Source organism: Lepisosteus platostomus, chromosome 15 (assembly GCF_059453375.1).
Source record: "Lepisosteus platostomus isolate fLepPlt1 chromosome 15, fLepPlt1.hap1, whole genome shotgun sequence".
NCBI classification, from domain to species: domain Eukaryota; kingdom Metazoa; phylum Chordata; class Actinopteri; order Semionotiformes; family Lepisosteidae; genus Lepisosteus; species Lepisosteus platostomus.
The window spans coordinates 22,069,005-22,089,300 of NC_142625.1; the positions used below are offsets into that span (position 1 = coordinate 22,069,005).

A 20,296-nucleotide genomic window follows, 5' to 3' on the forward strand; every position below is an offset into this window, starting at 1 on the left:
TTAAACGTTTTCCATTTTTCCATTTTAAAAGTATACAGAATATTGCATTTGTAGATGCCCTGCAAAAAAGACAATGGTAAAAACAACTGGAGTTTTGGGAATTTTGGGCCAAATTAACATCACGCCTCCATTAAGAATAATTCTGCACGTTAATTTTTTCTCTCTTGGTTCTGCTCTCCATATACTACTGAAAAGGTTTCCAGAAGTTCAGAGTTCATAAGAAAAGGAGTCTGAAGTTGAGACTGGGGAACTGTGATCTGAAATGTCTCAAATGTGCTACGTCCCTTTAGTGGGTTTAATAATAGTCACTTAATGCAGCTGATAATATGACTTTTGAAAGAAGGCCTTCTAAGTGTGCTTAAAGGCCTTGTTCTTATATTGCTTTCTTGCCACAAGGTTCTTCTGTTACTGATTGGAATTTTAGTCGTATTTTACAACAGCTTTTTAAAGCTCACCCAGCCAGTACCTTATGCTCACACCCACACTGTAGAAAAATGTTCAGAGGAAGCACAGAATACTGTTTACATCAGATTCGGCAGCGGGAACAGCATACAAGCAAACCGTCCATAACAGTATAAATCAGGTTCTTTTCCTTCTAATCCACTGACTGTGTATTGAAGTGAAACATTTAGAACTCACTTACCTATATGGACAAGCAATGCACACACGCCAATTTAACTATTGTAACTATTGTATTGTTTGTATTGAAATGTACAAATAATAAAGTCTTGGATGTACAAGCACTGAACTTCACACTTCTTGATGGACTTGCGTAAGTAAAAAGCAGCTAGAGATTTTACAACATCGAGCTCTGGAAATAAGAAGAAGAGAATTGTAAAAATAATAGGTCACAGGCTGCCTGCCTGTTGATTTGAAGATCTGTGCTTTGTTTCCTGTAGTGCATTGACCATATTAAGACTCCATTTACATGTACCTTTGTAGCTCCTCTGGTCAGCCTCTGACCTCAAACGTTTAAATTAGCAATGTACTTTATGTTCAAACCCATACAACACATGATACTATAAAGAAGCTATTTTAGACACTTCTAGCAATGCACGAAAACTAAGTACTATGCCCTCTGTCAGAAACCTATTGAACTCTTCTGTATTTTAAACACAGCAGATATTCCCAAAGGCACTTGTTGTTTAACTAAAATTGATCAATAAAGTGGCCTTTCTCTCTTAGATCTTGATTATGCTACCACTCATATTTATAAAAATGTCAAATTTCATTCACATTTTAGCACACAGGAAGGATATTGTGGTTCTGTTCTTCACATGGAAACTAACCTCGATAACATTTATCATTTTCCATTATTAACACACTTAACTACGAGTCCTCATAACTGACAGATGAGGTGAGCTGTGATGGGTACGTTCATCCCGTTCTGTCGCCATGACCTCCAGGAATGAGCTCTGAATCCTGAATCTCTCAAGCTCAATCAGGATGAAACAGGTAACACAATTCGGTTGTACAAGTTAACTGTGTTCTTAATGCTCGTATCAATATGAAAGTGTGCAGAGAGAAAAAGCAATCCAAGCGAGTGAATGTTAATTACTAGGTCTAATTAAAACTAATTTTGAGCTGGTTGTTCAATGCAAGCTGGACTCTGCATTTTTTATATTGCTAAGTGTGAGTGTCGGAAGTTTGGAGCAAAGTTTTACCTGTAGCTGGCTATCAAGACCTTTAACAGGTCTCTGTTCTGTGTATTGGTTGAGCTAAAACTCAAGTAAGCATAAGTTCATTATAAATTTAACTAGTTGTTTATGATTAAACTTCATAGGCACAGTAATTAACAAAATGTTGAAAGATATTTTTAGTGCTTAAAATGTTAAATGTAGCTGAGCAATTACAGCAGTTTTCCATGCTTTAATACCTCTGTATTTGCACACCATTGCAAGTGTTTCAGTTGTAACCTAACCTGTTAGGCTTTATTATTAAAGGCTATTATAATTATCTCTTCCCAATAATAAACAATAAACTGTTTTTAATAACTCATATTAGACATAAGACATTTTATACTGGAACATTCATGTCTTTTTTATATTATTTGTTGGCGATGTGAACTGTTTAGAGTAAACTGCAGCTTTTTAAGGGCTCACATTAGACCTGAAACATTTTATTTTGGAATATTGATTCTGTGGTAATTTTGAAACTTTCTTGGCCTTTTTTGTAAACGTTGACCAGAAAGTCTGTCAAGGTTTACTGTTTTTTTAAGCACTTTTTGAATAAAGTGTCCGTTTGCGTACAGCACCGTTCTTCTTCTCACTGAAAATAATCAGATGTCAAAAGGAGAGACTTGTGGATGTCCAAGTCAGAGATGCAATGGAAAGTTTACCACAAGCCATCACAATTGACAAACAGGAAGCAAGTGTAGTATGTGGCAGAACGCTAGTCGCCAGTGCAGAGCAGCATGGGACACTGAGGATGATAAAAGCAGGGGTCTCTAGTCAGGCTGCTCTCGTGCTTCACAGGTTCAGTGCTGGAGCAGCAGGCAATGGGAAAAAGACATTTTGGCCTTTGGCAACGCTGCCAGGTTTAGAGAAAGGAAGATTTCAAATGGGTAAGGCAAACTCAGCCTCAACGGCAAACTGAAGAGACCTGAATGCAATCTTGTGTGTGCTGTACTGTATGTGTGATGCTTTAGGTTCATGCCTCAACAGCTTCTAAAGCTGGAACTGTCTAACTTAGAGGTCTTTGATCTCCAAACTGAACTAAAAAGAGTTACTGTATATTAGTACCAAGGTTTTCATTGGATATGATGTATTGCTGTATTGCAGTTGTGAAAAAGAAAGTTAAAAGATCAGCATTAATGACTGAAAACACTAGAAATAATCCACATTCTGCATTGAATGGCTGTCTGATAACTCTAATGCCTACCTAACCGATAAACAGTATAAATCTATTTCTCTCTATATATACACTGTATTTTATGTAATGATAATCTAATTTTGTGATTATTCTTCAAATACGTTGTGATTACAACACACCAGTTATGGCAGTGTACTTGTGACTGACTTCCCCCACCAGGTCTTAGCAAATTTTAAATTGAAAAAAATACATATAAATCAAAGTTAATATCTTAATGGTGATTAGATTAAGATAGACTGAACTGGTTTCCTGTCATAATTTTGCGACTTTTTAAACTTTTTTAACTATGTTTTTTTAATTTTGGAACTTCTGAAATGTAGTTTGTTTTATAATGTAATATACCATTGCAATGTTGCTGTAAAATGTGGTATATGAATGACAATTGTACTTGATAAGAGCATTTCTGTATTTCTGTCCGACATGTTAATATTTGGCCTCATTATAATATTTTAGTCAGCAAAAAATACCAAAAATGGCTACTGCGATTGTTTTTTTTCCTGTGCAGTTAGCATTTTTTCAAATGGATTGAGAACAGAATGGAAATAATTACTACATCTCTCTCATACAGACAGCACCATTATTCACATTTTGCCCAGTTTTTACTAGTTTATTTGCATCATACATTGATACAATTTGAGGCCCACTGTGAAGATAATGGCGCGAAATTTAGTGGAGATGTAGAAGTGAGGCAAACATTATTTTGTGTAATGTTTTTAATTCCCCTTTTGAATTTAAGCCAGTGTGCTAAATTTATATAATTCTGAGTAAGAATTCACACTAATTTTCAGTGTCCATTTAAAAAAAAAGAAGTGGTACAAACATTATAACATAATTGAAGCTGACATTTTTTTAAAGGCATTTTAAGCATTTAACAGTATGTAATGCAGCTTTAAACTCAGTATATAAAAAATATATACTGTATACATTTTTATTGTAATGGGACATACAAAGTTGATGTGTTGATACTTCAGAACCAGCGTAGAAAAGCATGCTATAAGATTATAATCTATAAAAGCCATAGTTGCTGATGGAGCTTGATTTTGTGCAGAAAAAAGTAGATTGTTTTGGTTTTAAACATTCATGCAAACACTTTGTGATTATGTTTGTATTCCACAGCTTGAGTGATATGATTAACAGGAGAAGATAATTATTTCATCAAAGATGTGTAAGAAGTTGTGTGTTTTATGACACACATGGACCATTTTGATTACCAGGCCTTCTAACTCTTTTGAATAACGCACAGAGTGGTCTAATGGCTGAAAGCCAGTGAAGAGAAAGACTCTCTTGACAGGAGGGCAGTCCATTCCAGGACTGGTTAGAAAGACTCTAGTCTTAGATGCTCCCCCCTCCCACCCAGGTGCGGCATGATCTCTGCCCATATATAGGCCTCTTCTGACATTATTGTGTAAGTGAGAGAAATGGGAGCTGTATCCTGTGTCAGGTGCTTAAAGGAAGTACAGCATGTATCTGTTGTCATTGTATCAGCAGATAAGTTAGACAAGCTTAACACAAAATTAATTTGTTAAAGAGCTGATGAAACAGCTCTGTATTTTTTTGGGGTTCAACTTGGCTCATATGATCATAGGAATGCCTCCAAACGAGAGAGGAAGCCATACAGCTTATCTAGCATGTTCGGCGTTTAGTGGTTAAATGATCCAAGGAGCTCATGGAGCTCCGTTTTTTTTACAAAATCAGGGTATCGGCTTCTTCTTCTATTGTTCCGGTCACCTTATTCCATTCTCCTGTAAACCTTTGGATAAAGAAGTGTCTCTGGTTCTGGGTTTGAAATGGCCTCGTATGTAGTTTCCACTTGTGTCCTCTGGTTCGTGTTGTACTGTCCATGTGGAAGAAATCTATCTGGCTGCCTTTGTCAGTGCATTTGAGGATTTTGAATACTTGTATTGATACAACCCAATACTTCAATACTCATATTTTGTCTTTGCAAAATCTTTAAAAAATATTTCTTTTATGAACATTTAACACTTCAGTTTGACTTTCTGTGCTTAATGGTGTAGAATTGTATTATGTTATCTGATTTCATTTAGGAGATCTACAGTACCTTTGCTGTCACACTCAAGATGAATGTCAAGGAGTCTAAATTTTTCTTAATGTAATTGGCAGCAGCGGTTTGTCTGTTTAAACAAGCCATTTCATCCGCTCTTGCAGGAAGAGCAAAAATACATTAACTGAGAAGCTACAACTCTTATTCAACAGAGAATAATCTGGTTTTAACGTTCAATAGTTTTATATCAAATGTATACCCTGGTTTGTTTTTCTTTAGTCTTACAGTTTGCATGGTATTACTGGTTTAAGATAAGCATGGTTTTTGCTTTTGGATATGCTTTTTTAATGGAGTTATAAGCAAGAGATGCAACATAATAGCAAATAAAATGAAAGACATAGTTTAGTTTTACCTGAAAACACCACAAATTTCATTATATACTACATATATGTAACACCACGGCTATTTCAGTCAACAAATTTTCGGTGTGTTGTATTAGTATCCTAAAAATGGTAAGACCCTTTGACGCACATGGGACCCTTTGACATAATTATTTCAGTCTAATATGTTACAACACTGTGAGACCACTAGGATTAATTTTTAAAACTCTGTCCTGATAAATATAGAAAGGTACGTGTGGTGAAAACAGTCTCAGTGCTTTCCATTCCTGTTTCTTTTAATTTAAAGTTCTTAGTCTTAAACATTTAATTTGGACTGCCTTACATTAAATATTGCGTTAACGTAGCAGCAAGAACTCGTATTTATCTCAGTCCATTTAAGTCAAAAACAAAGTAATTTCATATAGCTTTTCTCTGAGTGATAGCAGTAAGAGGAAAAAACAGTGTAGGAATATTTATTTTTAGAAGAAAGGAGACTTCAAGCAGAGTATTACTAATACATTCTAAAATTACAGATTATGGGACTTGTAATTAGATGTGAGAACTGAATATAAGAATTTTAATATAGTGGACCCAGAATTACAGGGATTTTGAGACACTTGTTTTTCATTGCTTTTTCTGTCGTAATCAGTCATTATTATACTCACTTATTTGTGTCAGAGTTGAAAGTACAAAGCCTACTAAAATGTACAGCTCTTTTCCTTAATGCTCAAATGACCTTCAGACAAATTCGCTTGAGGTAAATGAGACACTTAAAATGGATTGCAATTTAAAAAACCTTTCCTAGATAATGAGTGGTTTTTGGAAGTGTAAACACCAATGGAAACCTTGAGGCCTTTTACCGAAACGGTACCAGCGCCACGCAAGCAATACTGAGGGGATCTCTTTCTATCTGCCACTTGTTCGAATTGTGTTGATGTATACAGCAACTTTTTAATGAATATAAGACGTGTCTTTTTTGTAAACGACAGTTTGAGCTATTTTAGTGTCAGCTATAGACCCAGTAGCGGCTAAGGTCTTACATTATTTCACACCAGTTCGATACTCGCTGTCCGCTACTGGTACATTATTGCATGTGTTTTGTGTTACAGCTTCCTGGGTTACTCTACTTGTGAGCGAACTGGAAGGAGGCCCTGTTTTGTCGCCCTTTCGATCAGAAAACCATCAAGGCGCACTGGCGTATAAAAAAAGAAGAATGCTGTTCGCACGTAGCGTGAGGGATGATTGCTCTACACCGGGGGAAGCTGTGCAGCTGTCATTCAGAGAGGTGTTTCCAGGACTGTCTAACCTGAGAATGGTAAAATCAATGCTCAATCTCAGGTTCGTCAGCCCATGAAACGCTTTCTCAATTAAACAAGACAGTGCAAGACCCAGTTCCTCCAGAAAACCAGAATGTGCCTTTTTAGAGCGGAGCACAGATAACCTGAGTTTTTCTATAATCGTTTACATGCTTTCTACCTGATTTTCCGAAGCTTGAGCTGCCACTCTAAGAGAAATCTACGGTAATACGAATAAAGCATTGAGGATGCAAACAAAAGGAGCAAAACAAAAACAGCAGCAATATTGACTTTAAGACAAGGACAGGTAGTGCAGCTGAAGCAGTTTGAAATAGAAAAACCACCTCAACCAGTAATACATTTGTAGAAGACCCTGCCTTCTGTAATGTTCTGCTGTCTAAAAAATATAACATGTTGTAAACGTGGGCTGTGAAACAAAGACTTTAAATAAACTGACTTTGTAACACCTCGTGTCTGGGGAACGCCAGTTTATTTCCCGATGTTTGTTCATCTTTTAGGGCATATTGACAACTCTGACATCTTTGACAAGTCCCTTGTCGGAGAAAAACTGTGAAACCCTGACAAACGATGTCTCTGTGCGCGGGAGGCAAACAAGCCTGACGAGCCCCAGCGCAGACCTCCGGGACGCGGGCGTCGCTGTAATTAGAGCCCCGCTGGGAGACAGGCCTGCACGTCGCACTGATCAGGGACCAAGGCCCGAGCCCAAGACATAAATATTGTTGCTTAAAGTTTCACAATCTCTGTTTCAAGGGAAAGCAGTGGACGTGATTTTTTAACCAGCATTTACCAACATATAGTAGACTACTTTGTTGCACTCTAGCAAGATGACCATATATCAATAATTCACCGTGAGACAGGAGAGGCTTCTAAATTTACCCTTCAACTTAAAGAGCTGAATGCACTAAGCATTACCGCTTCACTAACAGAATGATCAAGTCTTAATTGGTCTAGGCATTCAAAAACACAACTGTCCTTGCCACCTTCTAATCTGATCTAAAGAAAAATTACAAGGTAATACACAAACTACTTTATTATTTAATAATCACAATATGCTAAATATAAACATACTTGCATATGCTAAAACTTTAGAAATAAGTCTACTTAAGTATTTATGATAAGATATTATTGGTTATGGTGAGTTTTTTTCACCATCACAAAAAATACCATTTATGTTTTAGCAATTAATAAAAAAAATCACATAATCCCATAAAAAAGTGCTTTTCTGATTTGCTATCAGTAACACACTGTAGCCAATTACTGTGTCTGACCAGAGGCTGTAACAGCCTGTTGCCTTTGCTCATTTGTGGTGAACATGGATAAAGCACCTCTGTTTGTCTTAGGAATGCTGTCATATTTGATATACTACTTTCTTTAACTTTAAAGTAACTTAATAACCTGTCTTGTACCTTAATGTCCCAAGGATTGGGAGGGCTACGTGGTTACTATAACATGGCCAAATAATATAGAGATGCCTTGCATTCAGTGGCTAAAATTATTTACCTAAGATACAGTAAATGGGAAATATGAAAGTAAGAGTATGAAAAACTTCAATGTAGAAGCATAATGGTACATTTACAAGCAAGTCTCTTGTACTTTAGGACATGACCATATTAGCAGATTGGGTGCATGTTGCCTGACAGTTCTTAAAATATTTTGAATCTTTCTGATTATAAGTTCTGAGATCTTCATATTAAAATATGCAGTGGTATTTCATGAGTTTCCAGTGCAGTGGTGGCCTAAGACTGCAATATCCTTGCACCCACATGCACTAAAGAATTTTATCCTGAGCAGCCCCACCCACACAGCCAAAAAAATGGCAAACCATACTCCTAAAGCCACATATTTCTACAACATATCATAGACCCACATTCATCCGTACAGTATGTATGATACGCTTTTGCACATCCTAACAGATGTCCAAAGATGTCCAAAGATTTTGAAGATCCTGCATCCCTACTGAGGCCATAATATTCTACCCATAGAGAAAAAAATATCAACTGCAGCATGTAGTCCTTTATATTGTCCTACACCCAGATAGGTTCAGCACTTTTTAATCACCTTTTTTACACTTCAGAATTGTAGTTTGCATCTAACAGTCATATTCAAGTTGCACGCAAATTTGAGTGCTACTGTGAGACATTTTACCACAGCTTTACGAAGAGATGTCACTATTGAAAATAAAAAATATATAAATATTACCTTGAAAGATGACAGCTAGTTAAGGAAAATATAAAATTATGCTGTACTAAAGAGTAATTTAGTACAGTGATTATTTTCCAAACGATGAATGAATTTTTGTTAGATACTGTACAAAGAGCTAATCGATACTGATGTGCTATTATTCTGTCACACTGAGTTGAGCACAACTCCACAATGGATTTCCATTGAAATATGGTTGCTTTTACTAACATGCTAACTAACTGTTTCTGTTAATAACAACAATAATGATGATGAAACTATTTAATATTAAATATAAATATTTCTTGCAAGTCAAAACCAGCATATTCTGCTTTGCTTAAGGACAGACGCTGGGTGACTTGATATATTTTAATGAAGACTTTCACAGCTCACTGATTCACAAATTTCATTTCCTCTACGTCAGAAACATCAACGTTATTTGCTGATCCCCAGTCTCAGGTCACTTCTTTGTTCAAATTGGAACGCAGTTGAAAAAATAACAACAGATATGTTTCTGCTCCAACACACAAACTACCACCCTACTGGGCCCAATGGAATACTGTGTGTCTGCTGTGGGCTATAAAAGCAGGTCTGACTTTCCCCTTTCTGCAGCACTGAACAAGAACACTATAGTTTGGCTCTTCAGTGGGTAAAGGAGGTGAATTTTCAACAGACAGAAGCAGTAAGTATCATTTCCTTTTTAGATTTGCTTAGTTAACAGTACTAGGTGATGTTTCAAAGGGGCAAATATCTTGGGGTGGTTAAAATCACAAAAAAACTGCTTCTGAGCAGGACTGAACTTAAACCATTCTTGTGGTTTGGGATCATTTGAAATTAGTTTCTTGCCACCCACACAAGCTCAACTGAATATCTAGACTAGAAATGTTCCTTCAACCTCCCTCAACTGAGCTCCTTCCACTCCAGGTCGGGAAGAGCCATGAGCAAGTTGCTTCTCCTGGTTTCCTCTTTGCTAGTCTTAATCCTGCCATCGTCGAGCGAATGCCACCCCGCTGATGTCCCCAAGCAGCAGAGCCGAAGAGTCCCCAGCACAGGCTACGAGCTCTGGGCGAAGCCACTGCGTCCAGAGCTGCCGACCGAAAACGAAGACCTGATCCCCGATGCAGACGATGAGCTGGCACTGGAAGAGGACGCCCTCCTGACGAAGAGGGGGCTATCTCGCATGTGCGCTGCGGGGGGCCCAAAGACGAGCTCAGAGGAGATCAGGGACGAGCAGGACGAAGTGCGGTCGAAGAGGCTTGACGCCAAAGGCAAACCCAACTCCCTCGATCTAACTTTCCATCTGCTCCGAGAGTTCCTAGAAATGGCTAAAGCTGAAAAGATGGCCCAGAAAGCTATGAGTAACAAAAAACTAATGCAAGCCATAGGAAAATAATGGTTGGAATAATTGCTATTCATAACTTACAACAGTCAGATTTTAATGGGGTCATATAACAAGATACTTGTTTAATATACCAGCTCTATTCTCCCTGCTGAATGTAAAAAGAAATCTTGAAGTGCAGTATTTAATATATGATTTTAAAAGTGTAGACATTAAAAATGCAACTGTGAATTGTATGAATATTATTATATTATACTTCTTTGGGATTAATAGTTGCTGTTATGATTCCAGTTTTTGAAATCACAAGTTCAAATCAAATATTTTGATACAGAGTGTTTATGGCAAAAACAGATTGTTAAAACTGAATGTATTGTGAAAAAGTTGAGCAAGCTATATTAGTATCAGTTTCAAATCTAGGCACTAAGATTAAGAAAGAAAATAAAATGTCAACACTACAAATTTGTCTTACATGACTGTTCTTAGTTGTTATCTCCTTTTGGACCAACATGTAGATATGATAATTGCACACTATTCACATCTGTGTATTTACTAACAAATAAATACAAAATCAAAATTAAACTTACATAATGAAATCCAAAACACTATGACACAAAAAGTCTATTTTTTCTTTATTTGCAGTTTTCTTTTTCCTGTCAATTGCAAATTTACTGCAAAATTCTATAACAATTTCTATTTTAATCTAATTCAATGGAACACCTTCAGACATGAATGTAGCAGAAATAAACATGAATGTGCTGGTAACAGCTTTGTAGCTAAAATAAACTAGAGCTCAAAGCAGGCATTAATTATGCTGGAGCTCAGATAGTAAAACATTTAATTAATGAGTTTAAAAGACCACTGATATATATAAATATATCGCTACAGCTTAAAAAAGAATGTTTAATGCAATCAAGATACAAATAATCAAAAGTGCATGTTAATTTTAAGACATGAAATCAACAAAACCACTTCATCCTACACAATATTCCACATTCTGCTTTTTTTCTTTCATTCACAAGTCACATAAGTTAACCAAAATGTGCTTGATTCTCTTCTGTGTTGATAGTACCATTTTACAACTTCACGTTTTTCCTCAATAAACCCACATCAACTCAGCTACAGCCACATCTCTCTCCTTGGTTTTTCTTTCATCAGTACATTTTCAATTGTTCTCTGCCCAGAGAGCAAAAACAAAGAGTCCCTTTAATACTTTATTTGTTCTTTTTTGAAAGTGCGTTTAACCAGGAAAAGGAAAAGAGGTGTCGTACAGGCTCATTGATAGGTGCTGTGCTTTGACTTGTCTGATCCTCGCTGTTAGGAATTTGGGCCGGCCTTTCATGGTCATTCTGGAGAAATAATAAAAAAAGGTTTTGGGAAACTCGTAGTAGTATCAAACAATGGTGGCGTAGGCTGCGATCGTTCACACAGCAACAATGCAATGCAAAGCGAGTCTTTCATGCAATGAGCATGTTAACATTATCTGAGACTTTGAAAAGTTTTGACAATTGCTTGAGTCCAGATGAGATACAGTAATAGCACTGCATAGCTGTTGTCTGTCCCTGAATATTAATATCGCTTGTTCTTGTCTTAACATTATCTCTGTCACTTGGAATCCACTATATAAGTAGAAACAGTCTATCAGTTACAAAAAGATGTCATCCACTATAACACCCTCATCATTCAAAACACAAAACTTGGTGATGATTCTGTAAGTCTCTCAGCAAAATCTCTCTTTCCCGGAATCCACAATTCTGCTGATTAAACTGAGACTACAAATATATTTACAGCTTGTGCACAACATCCTGATTTATGATTCACAAGCCACATGCCAAACTTGTTCCTGCCACTGTAACAGCAGCAAAGTCTCTGATCTCAAAAACATAAGTCATCTGACGTTTCGTCCATTCCCTGGAACTCCCAAACACACATCTACCATAAATATAAAATAAGAACCCATTCTGCTCAATTTCACTGTTTTCTTCATCTTATTTAATCTAGTCTGTGTAACCTAAACTAAGACGAACTAACTTTGATGCACCACCTCTGCAACTGGCCAGGCCCACTGCTGTCTGACTCACTGCCAGAGAACAATGAGCTGCGACAGCCCTCTTGCCTGCTAGTTCAGTGGGGCTGTGATGGCAGATGGATCTTGGGCCTCTATGGTGATGAACTGGCACCCACCTTGCACCTGGCCTGCCTTTTCCTTCTACATGCCGAGCCACAAGGTGGCAATAGGACTGGGCTCAGAGGGTGGCTCATTGCTCTGCTCTGTAACTCTCCCATCCTGGGCACCCACTGCAGGGACAAGACCCTAGAAAAGGAGGGAGGGAAGAGACATTCAAAAGGAAAGGCGTGAACACTGCCCAGACTCCCTCTCTGACTGTCCCTCACTTCTCCGCCAGCCCATGCGGAGATCACAGCATCTTCTCACAATCGCGTCCAGCACGCTCCTCTTTCTGAAGAGCTGCCGCTGAATTCTAATGGCCGTAAGAGTCTTCGTAAGACGCACCTCTTCTACAGCAGTTTCCCTATATGGAACCATTATATTATACTAAGGCAAAGGCATTGCTTGATGATACACACATATGGTATATGTAATATGGGAGTGATTTTCATGAAAATGACTGCAGAATCAAAGACTTGTCATCCCATCTTGAAAGAATCATGTAAACTGTACCACATAAGCACTCGAAGGGGTTAGGCTTGATACCTTGGTGCAGTAAAGCTCCTTCCTGCTTTGTTAAGAGCAAGCCGCACATTCAATGTGATTCCAGACACGTTGCAGGATGATCACCATGGCCAGAATGGAAAGGAACAGGACAAAAGCCTAGTGAGGAATGACAAGCAGACTGAAATGAAGACTATATGAAACAGGCACAGATCACGTGCAGAGAAGGACCGTCTGTCAATGTCTTAGCATCCTTTACAGGCTTTACATGAGCACAACATATTTCACTGAGGAAGACAAATTGTACATATTGTAATACATCTAAGAATAATTTCTTCATTCTTTTATTTCTCTGTAATCTTTTGAGAATTTTGTCTTTAACATGCGCAGTCCATCTCTATTTAATTTCCTTTACAGAGGGGGTTGGTGAACTGCAACAGCTGGCACCACTCTTGCTGATCTGGCCAAATGGAATTTGGTAAATAAAAAGTAAGACAAGATCAAATATCACGTCTGGTTGATTTAGTTTCTCATATTTTTCTGTAACATAAGATGCTCATGACTTCTGTCGAGGTCCTTCTCTACTGACTCAATGGTCATGTCTGAAGGCCATGATGCAGGGCGTGACTGGCTGGGTGAAAATGGAGGATGTGGGTGTTTAGACTTGGCCTGGGTGTTCCTGGCCTGTCTGGACTGACCTGTGTAGCTGTGGTAGCTGTGCTGGGCTGAACTGCAGGTGTTTCACTAGCCCCAGACATCTCAGCACCCAGGGCTACAAAGTCCTGAGTGCTTTCCAGCCCTTCTTTCTGCACAGGCCCAGTTGTGTCATCTGCACCTACTGGGATGAAACTGCTGGCCATCCACAGCTGCTTGGGGTCCCCCCTTGGCTGAGAGCTTGTGTTTGAGTTGTCCAGGGGTTCACTGGACAGGCCCAAGGTGGGGCTAACTACCTGCCAGGCATTGGATTTATACCAGTCAGGATAGAGCTTGGTATCCTCACTGGCCTCTGCCAGGAGACCCTGTATCTCCAAGTCATTTGCATCATGCTCTTCGTGTGATAGTTCTTGGTCATCCTTGTGAAAGAGAGACATTAATAAGATTGGCACAGACCTGCATCCTGCCTAGTACTCCTGTACTCAATTCACACAATCAAACTTGCATATACACTCTCAAGACAACAGTGCATCTTTGAACTATGATCTGTTTTCAGGTATTTCAAATACAGAAAACAACAGAGAAAGCACTTTTAATAAAAGAAACAATAAACGAGCAAGGACAGCATGTAGTTTTACTCAAACTATGCTTTGCTGCAGGTGTAACAGCTATATTATTGCAGAAATAAGACAAGTGGTAAGTGAGAAATATTCTCAAGTTCTGTATTACAATGTGTGGGCTGTACCTGCTGCGCGCTGCCCCCCTCAGCTTCACAAACGTCCGCCTTCATGGAGTCTCTGACGTCTTCGGCCTGTCCCTTGGTGTCCTCCATGTCCCCCTGGTCAGCGCTCTTCTGCCCCAAGTCCTCTGCATCATCGCCAGCACACTGCTCCTGCTCCTCTTCACCCACCCCCTCCAGCTCCTCTTCAGGTACAAACACGACTCCATCAACGGCGGCAGGGGAATGCCAAGGCAGGCCAGATGAAAATAAATGTGTACTTTTCTAAGTCTTCTAAACATGCTAAAAATCCTTTCTCGTTTTCCAGTAACAAGCTCTCTTCTTTCTGAAGAGCTAGTCAAAAAATTATTTCTCAGCTCTGCTTCTCAAACAAGCAGCTGCTAATAGCTCAGAAGGTTGAGTCCATCATGGCTTAGTATTAGAACTGTACCTGCTCAGTCAGAGCATATACTGGTCATTCCTGACTGCCCGGTCAATGTGAGTGTGCCCTGACAACATGCTCTAATACTACATGAACTATGTGTATTCTTCAGAGATCTACACATTGGTTAAGCATCCGTGTGCTCTTATTTACCTTTTACAAAATCCAGCTGGTAGAGTACCCTCTCTTCTGCATTGAAATCCACCTTATAGTGATCCATGTTCTCATAGCCGGGGTCCAGAGTCTCCACTGTTGAGCCGTTTGTCGCTTCTGTGATTCTGAAGGAAATTGGTTTACAGGGGTTATATGACGTTCACAGCAGGATTGTACAAGATATACTTTGACAAGAAAATAAAATGGGTACTTGGTACTTACTTTTCAATCAGATTTCTTGCACTCTGGAAAAGAACAGACACAATGAACAGACACACTACAATGTGCAATAAGTATGATCTCTGAGAACTCACAGACAGATTTCCCACTTCATCCTATCTGTATTTATCCTCTGGTAGATTCATTTAAGATTTGTGCTTTGGTTATTTTACTTGTGGAACAAAAGAGCTGCTGATTAACATGATTTCAGTATTCATCAGCATGGTGTCTGAAAATTATAAACGCAGCATCTGAAAGTTTCAAAGTCTGTAGACAAGATCCAAATACCAGAGGACAATGAATAATTAATTCGCAATTTGTACAGATCACAAACAGCCGTGATAGTTTGGCATGAGGTATTTAGATGAATAAAGTAAGAAAAGAATAAAGTAAGAAAAAAAATCAGAAGCCTTATGTGTAGTTCGGTCTGCTTCTCTCCTAAAATCCTTTCAGTGTCAAGCAGCTGATGTCCCACTGTCCCCAGTATCAACCCTGGAGGGCCAGAGGTTTACCTGCAGAAAGGCGGCCATCTGTGGTTCCTCCATGGACTGCAGCGCGGTCTCCACCAGCTTGGAGTTGGCATCTATGTGCTCACCATACTTCCTGATCAGGGAGCGGGTGTGGCTGGTCTTCTCCTCCTGCTCGTAGGTGATCCTCTGCAGCATGATCTTCTTGCGCTCCTCCAGGATGGCGTACATGCGATCAAACTTCTCGCACAGCGTCTGCTTCTGGCTTTTGCAGTTGTCCTGTGTTCACACATGTGCACAAGGAGTGAGCTTGTGGTGTTTTGGGAGTTTTGCTTGTGTGCGTACAGTACGTTTACGTCCTTCGGTAGAGCTATTAAGACTGTTTTCACGAACAATGTAACCACATTTTTCCGGATCGTCTTATTAAAATCAGTAGGGGCAGTGGTGCTGGTTCTGCAAGGGAGTGATGTTCTTGCAATATGAACTAGTTCTATTGTGTAAAACATGTTGGTTTTATAAGAATCCATTTTCATCCATCTGCTTGGTCCATGAGTTCTGTAAGGCTATGAGTCAAGCTAGCTGATAGTTTCGGATGATGGATTCAACACACCTCCAGGTTCTTGCAGGTGTCTTCCAGCTCACTAATGAATGCCTGCACACGGTCATTGGCTGCGACCAGACATCCAATACCATCACTGAGCTCGGACTGCGGAAAAGAGAGATTGATGACAGTCATTGGCAGCCTGGGAGACGTGTTTTGCTTACGAATATCATTAAAAACTGGAAGTGCGGAGAGAATATGCCCCCCCACACACATACAAAACTTCAGCTACTGCCTCCACTCTGCAGACTGTTTCTGCTATTTATTAAAACCAGTCTATATAACACACAGTATATGTTAGTCTACAAAAACACATTTATGAGGTTAATTAAAAAATAACACTTCAAATTACCAAATCAAAAACATGCAGCTCAGTGATCCTGAGGTTTTGTGTTTTATATATTCTTCAACCTGATTTGTACAGTGAGCTACCCCACTACCTTCACAATTTGGCCCTGTGTTATGGTAAAAGTTCCTGCCCCTTGTTGTCGCACCTTCTGGTGTTTGTAGACATCGGGCAGGGGAGCGACCTGGCAGTCTTTGTGGGAGCCGAACACCTTACACAGAGAGCAGGTGGGCACCTGGCAGGATATGCAGTAGATGTTGACCTTTTCTTCTTCGTGCTCCACACAGGTAGGGTGACCTGTGGCCTTGGGCAGGGGTCTGGAGCTAGACCACATTTTGTTGTGGAAGAGAAAACATATATTAATGTATATACAGGTTCATTCATATACAAAAAAAAATACAGTGAGAATAAAACTCCTATGGAGGCCTATTTTGTTTTAAGAGCAACTTGTTTCAAAGCTGGCACAAAACCAAACTTCTTGGTATTTTGTAATGTTACACTAGGCTGGCATTTCTTCTGCGGCACAGCGAAAAAAATCAATGAGACACAGATGGACTTTTTTTCTTTAGAATTGCATTTTAAAACAAAGCAAACAAACAAAGCAAAGATAACAGTGGACTACAACATCTGATGATTCTGTGCTCATAACCTAAAAATAGCAGCTCTGATCAATCCCAGTGAATTCCCCTTTATTACACAACACTGCTGTAGAGTCTGAGGGCAGCTTCACCTTGCAGGGTTAAAAGTGGATCTAAATGGCAACTATGAAATAATACAAAATCCAAAGTTCACACAGCGTTTACTATGATATAGCTCAACGTTCCAAATACCAGGAGCCAGAAATGATATGATCAGTGCTTACAGTGACAGAACGTGGAAAAGGTATCCGTCATACCATTTACAAGTGACAGAGATGGAGACTGTGCACTGGCTTAACAGCTGATCATTACAAAGCATCACAGAGCTACAAAAGGACGATCTCGTCTCTCGTGTGCCAGTGCTCTTATCCCAGGAAGCCTGTGTTGTGAAACCCGAGTCAGCCTGATTGCCAGGAACCATACCTGGCGGACTCCTGCTTGTAGATGTCGATGATGTTTTCCACCAGCAGGTTGCGCTGGAGGCCGTAGACCCCGTGTCTGTCCAGAACCACCTCGTGACGACAGGAGGGGCATCTAAATCTGCCCCCAGCACCCACTGTCGTGCCCCGCGCCTGAAACAGAGATGGCTACCCTTTTACATGTAATCCAGTTCATTTCCTACCAAAGGATGATATTTACAAAAAGTACAGTGTCCTGTTATTCCATTCCTATTATTTTAGAATTCAATTACTAATAAAATATTTAGATAAATATCATAATGGCATATCAATTCGTATTACTTAAAACGTTTTTTTTTTATTGTTTACAGTAATGAATGCGCCATTCGTGCTCGACAGACTTGGGTAACTTGAGAAGAAAATATTTTTTTTGTTTCACATCCATCTAATAACTGTTGAGCATCCCGAGTCGGTTTTATAAAATAAATGTTACCACTAGGAGCTTTGAATGCAAATTACTTCAGAAATACAGGAGTCTGATGTGACATCCTGTGGGAAAAGTAGGAATTCAAATCTAAGCTTTTGCATTTTAACTCCTCACTGTTTACTAAAGTCAAATACGTTTCATAATTTGCCCTGCAGCAAGTGGTGACTCGAAGGGAATTTAAAGTTAGAATGACCGATCCAACTGGCATTTTTAAATTTGGGTAAATTATTTTGTAAACAAGTGAGCGGACAGCAGTGCCCTGTGGATGGTTACAGGAGAAGCTTGATCACAGGTGTTTCTCCTCTCAGAGGGAAAAGAATGCCTGAAATAGTCAGTGTGGTAAGAGAGTCAGCTGCCTTGGCGTCCCTACAATAACAACCACCGCTGCAATATTACCCAGACCCTAAGAAACAAACAGAAGGGGACCTGGAATTATTACAATTCTGTTATTTACCAGTGTGCACAACACTATTTTATTTCCCCCAGAATATGCTCAAGAGTGCTCCACTTCTGGACGATCGCACAGTTTTGGAATTATGCTTCTCTTGCTCTACACTCGCCATCGTTCATATTGGAGACTGAAATGCAGACACCCCGCATCCCTAATCCCCCAAATTCAAATGTTAACATGACATCGTTTTTTCCAGGATTGTAGGTTAGTTTCAAGTTGCTTTGAGACCACTTTCCTTAAGGCAGAGGGGCTTGTGTCTGCCTTACAGCTTCATTTACAGTGATCTGAACACGCCATTCATGAGCATGGTTGAACATGGCCCTCCTTATTTTAATGTGAGTTTTGTATTAAAATAACACAATAGTTAAAAAAGTTATAAAAGAAAGGAGGTAAACTTGTCCATCTAGCCTATTTGGTAGTCGGCAGCTGACTGATTCAAGGATCTCATCCAGCTGTTCCTTAAAAGAAGCCAGGGTTCGACAACATGGCAGGCACGGCCCATACTCCAACCACCGTGTATAAAAGTGCCTCCTGCGTTTGTTTTTCCATGTAGTTCTCTACTTGTGTTCTTTGGTTTGTATTTCACTGTTCATTCTTAAGAAATCTGCTGGGTTGAGTTTGTCAGTGCCCTTGAGGATTCTGATAAAACCGGCACCAATGTTTGGAATCAAGTTAAAAAAAACAAAGGAGTTACAGTATTATAGTGAGACTTACCCAAAAGGCTGTACCCAAGATATTTTACATGTCTCCCATTTAAAAGCTGCACAGAAAGTTTCTTTCTGACTTAAGTCACCAAAACAGTTACTTGATACCAAAATTGATTGCATTAGCCTTGAACTGACATAAATGTGACAATTTGAAGGCTTTGCTTAAAAAAAGTAGTTAGCAATCCCCTCCAGATGCTATACCCTAAACATTTTTGTTTGATAAGGCTATGAAGAGGGTCAAATCTGTGCCTTTTGATGAAACAAGACAACTGAAACCAAAATGGTCTGTCTGTCGGCTCCTGGAATCTAGCCAGTTAAATAGCTGCAGTAAAGGGCAGTGCAGTCAGTGTGATCCCTGCTGTCCAAGAACATTTTAAATCAAAGATTCGTTTACCTTTTCCAAAGGAAAAAGGAACACTTCCAAAAGCTTCTCTTTATTTTTTGTAACCCAAGATATCCTCAAGAACGTCCATCTTAAGACAATAACAGAAATGGAGATTTGCTCCAGATTTTGGCTAGACGCGAGTCTCACGGCTCCTTACCTGGAAGATGTCGTTGGCGCACTTTCGGCACAGGTTATGCTGGCAGGGCAGTATGACGACAGGCTTTGTGAAAACCTCGAGACATATGGGGCAAATGAGCTGTCGCTCCAGGCTGTCCATGGTCTGGTCCCTGTGAAAGGAGCTATATTCCATGGGAAGAGACATCACAGCAGCTCACGGAGGGGAGAAAATGGGAAACTGCTCTGTGTTGGAACTTCAGCAGGATGATTTTCAGAAGAACAGGATTCAATTAACATGACTAAACCATCTGTCAGGATTAACTTTTAAAGCGCAAGTGTTACATTACAGATCATGGGGGCTGTCTCTCTGTCCATATAAGAAGCAACTAGAATTTACAGTAGGAGGCTGTGCTCTTTCTCATGTTACCCAGCAAGCTATCCTTCATGCCTTTAGGGGGAATGGCAGTGCCAGACTTTTGATCCTTTGAGAATTAAACTTTTCAAAACAGTTAAGACACAACACATGCGACACTGTTTTATTCTGGGTGGAAAACTGATATGTTTTCCACACGGTTGTTAAAAAAAGTTTATTTTCCCAGTTAAAAAAAATGTCTGAGAGTAGGGTGTAATTTCTTTTAAACAAGGTCTACAGTTATACATAGAATATCTAAAGGGAACTCAGCAGGAATGGGTAATAGCTGTTGGTACAATACTTCTGAAAAGCAAAGGAAAGTAGGTTCTCTAAAAGATGCACAGAAG

At 39.3% G+C, this 20,296-nt stretch overlaps 2 protein-coding genes across 4 annotated transcripts; one reads left to right on the forward strand and one right to left on the reverse strand.

The window, feature by feature from the left end:
* The first annotated feature begins 1,091 nt into the window (after window positions 1-1,091).
* Window positions 1,092-10,545, forward strand: LOC148648243 (corticotropin-releasing hormone-like). 3 transcript variants are annotated; one of them, XM_088607868.1, is made up of 4 exons: window positions 1,093-1,455; window positions 2,475-2,563; window positions 6,363-9,429; window positions 9,672-10,545. In XM_088607868.1, the coding sequence occupies exon 4, from the start codon at window positions 9,685-9,687 to the stop codon at window positions 10,138-10,140; it is 456 nt and encodes a 151-aa protein (XP_088463994.1). In that variant the 5' UTR covers window positions 1,093-1,455; window positions 2,475-2,563; window positions 6,363-9,429; window positions 9,672-9,684; the 3' UTR covers window positions 10,141-10,545. The 3 variants fall into 3 exon arrangements, with proteins under 3 accessions (XP_088463995.1, XP_088463994.1, XP_088463993.1); XM_088607869.1 differs by lacking the exon at window positions 2,475-2,563 and having other exon boundaries at window positions 1,092-1,455; XM_088607867.1 differs by lacking the exon at window positions 1,093-1,455 and having other exon boundaries at window positions 2,004-2,563.
* Window positions 10,546-10,703: 158 nt separating this feature from the next.
* Window positions 10,704-19,880, reverse strand: LOC148648244 (tripartite motif-containing protein 54-like). Its single transcript, XM_088607866.1, has 10 exons — window positions 19,578-19,880; window positions 17,416-17,564; window positions 16,503-16,677; window positions 16,018-16,113; window positions 15,453-15,686; window positions 14,944-14,966; window positions 14,722-14,846; window positions 14,154-14,338; window positions 13,453-13,827; window positions 10,704-11,432 (listed from the first exon to the last, which is right to left on the reverse strand). Exons 1-10 carry the CDS (start codon window positions 19,740-19,742, stop codon window positions 11,298-11,300), a joined length of 1,662 nt encoding a protein of 553 aa, XP_088463992.1. The 5' UTR covers window positions 19,743-19,880; the 3' UTR covers window positions 10,704-11,297.
* Window positions 19,881-20,296: the final 416 nt, after the last annotated feature.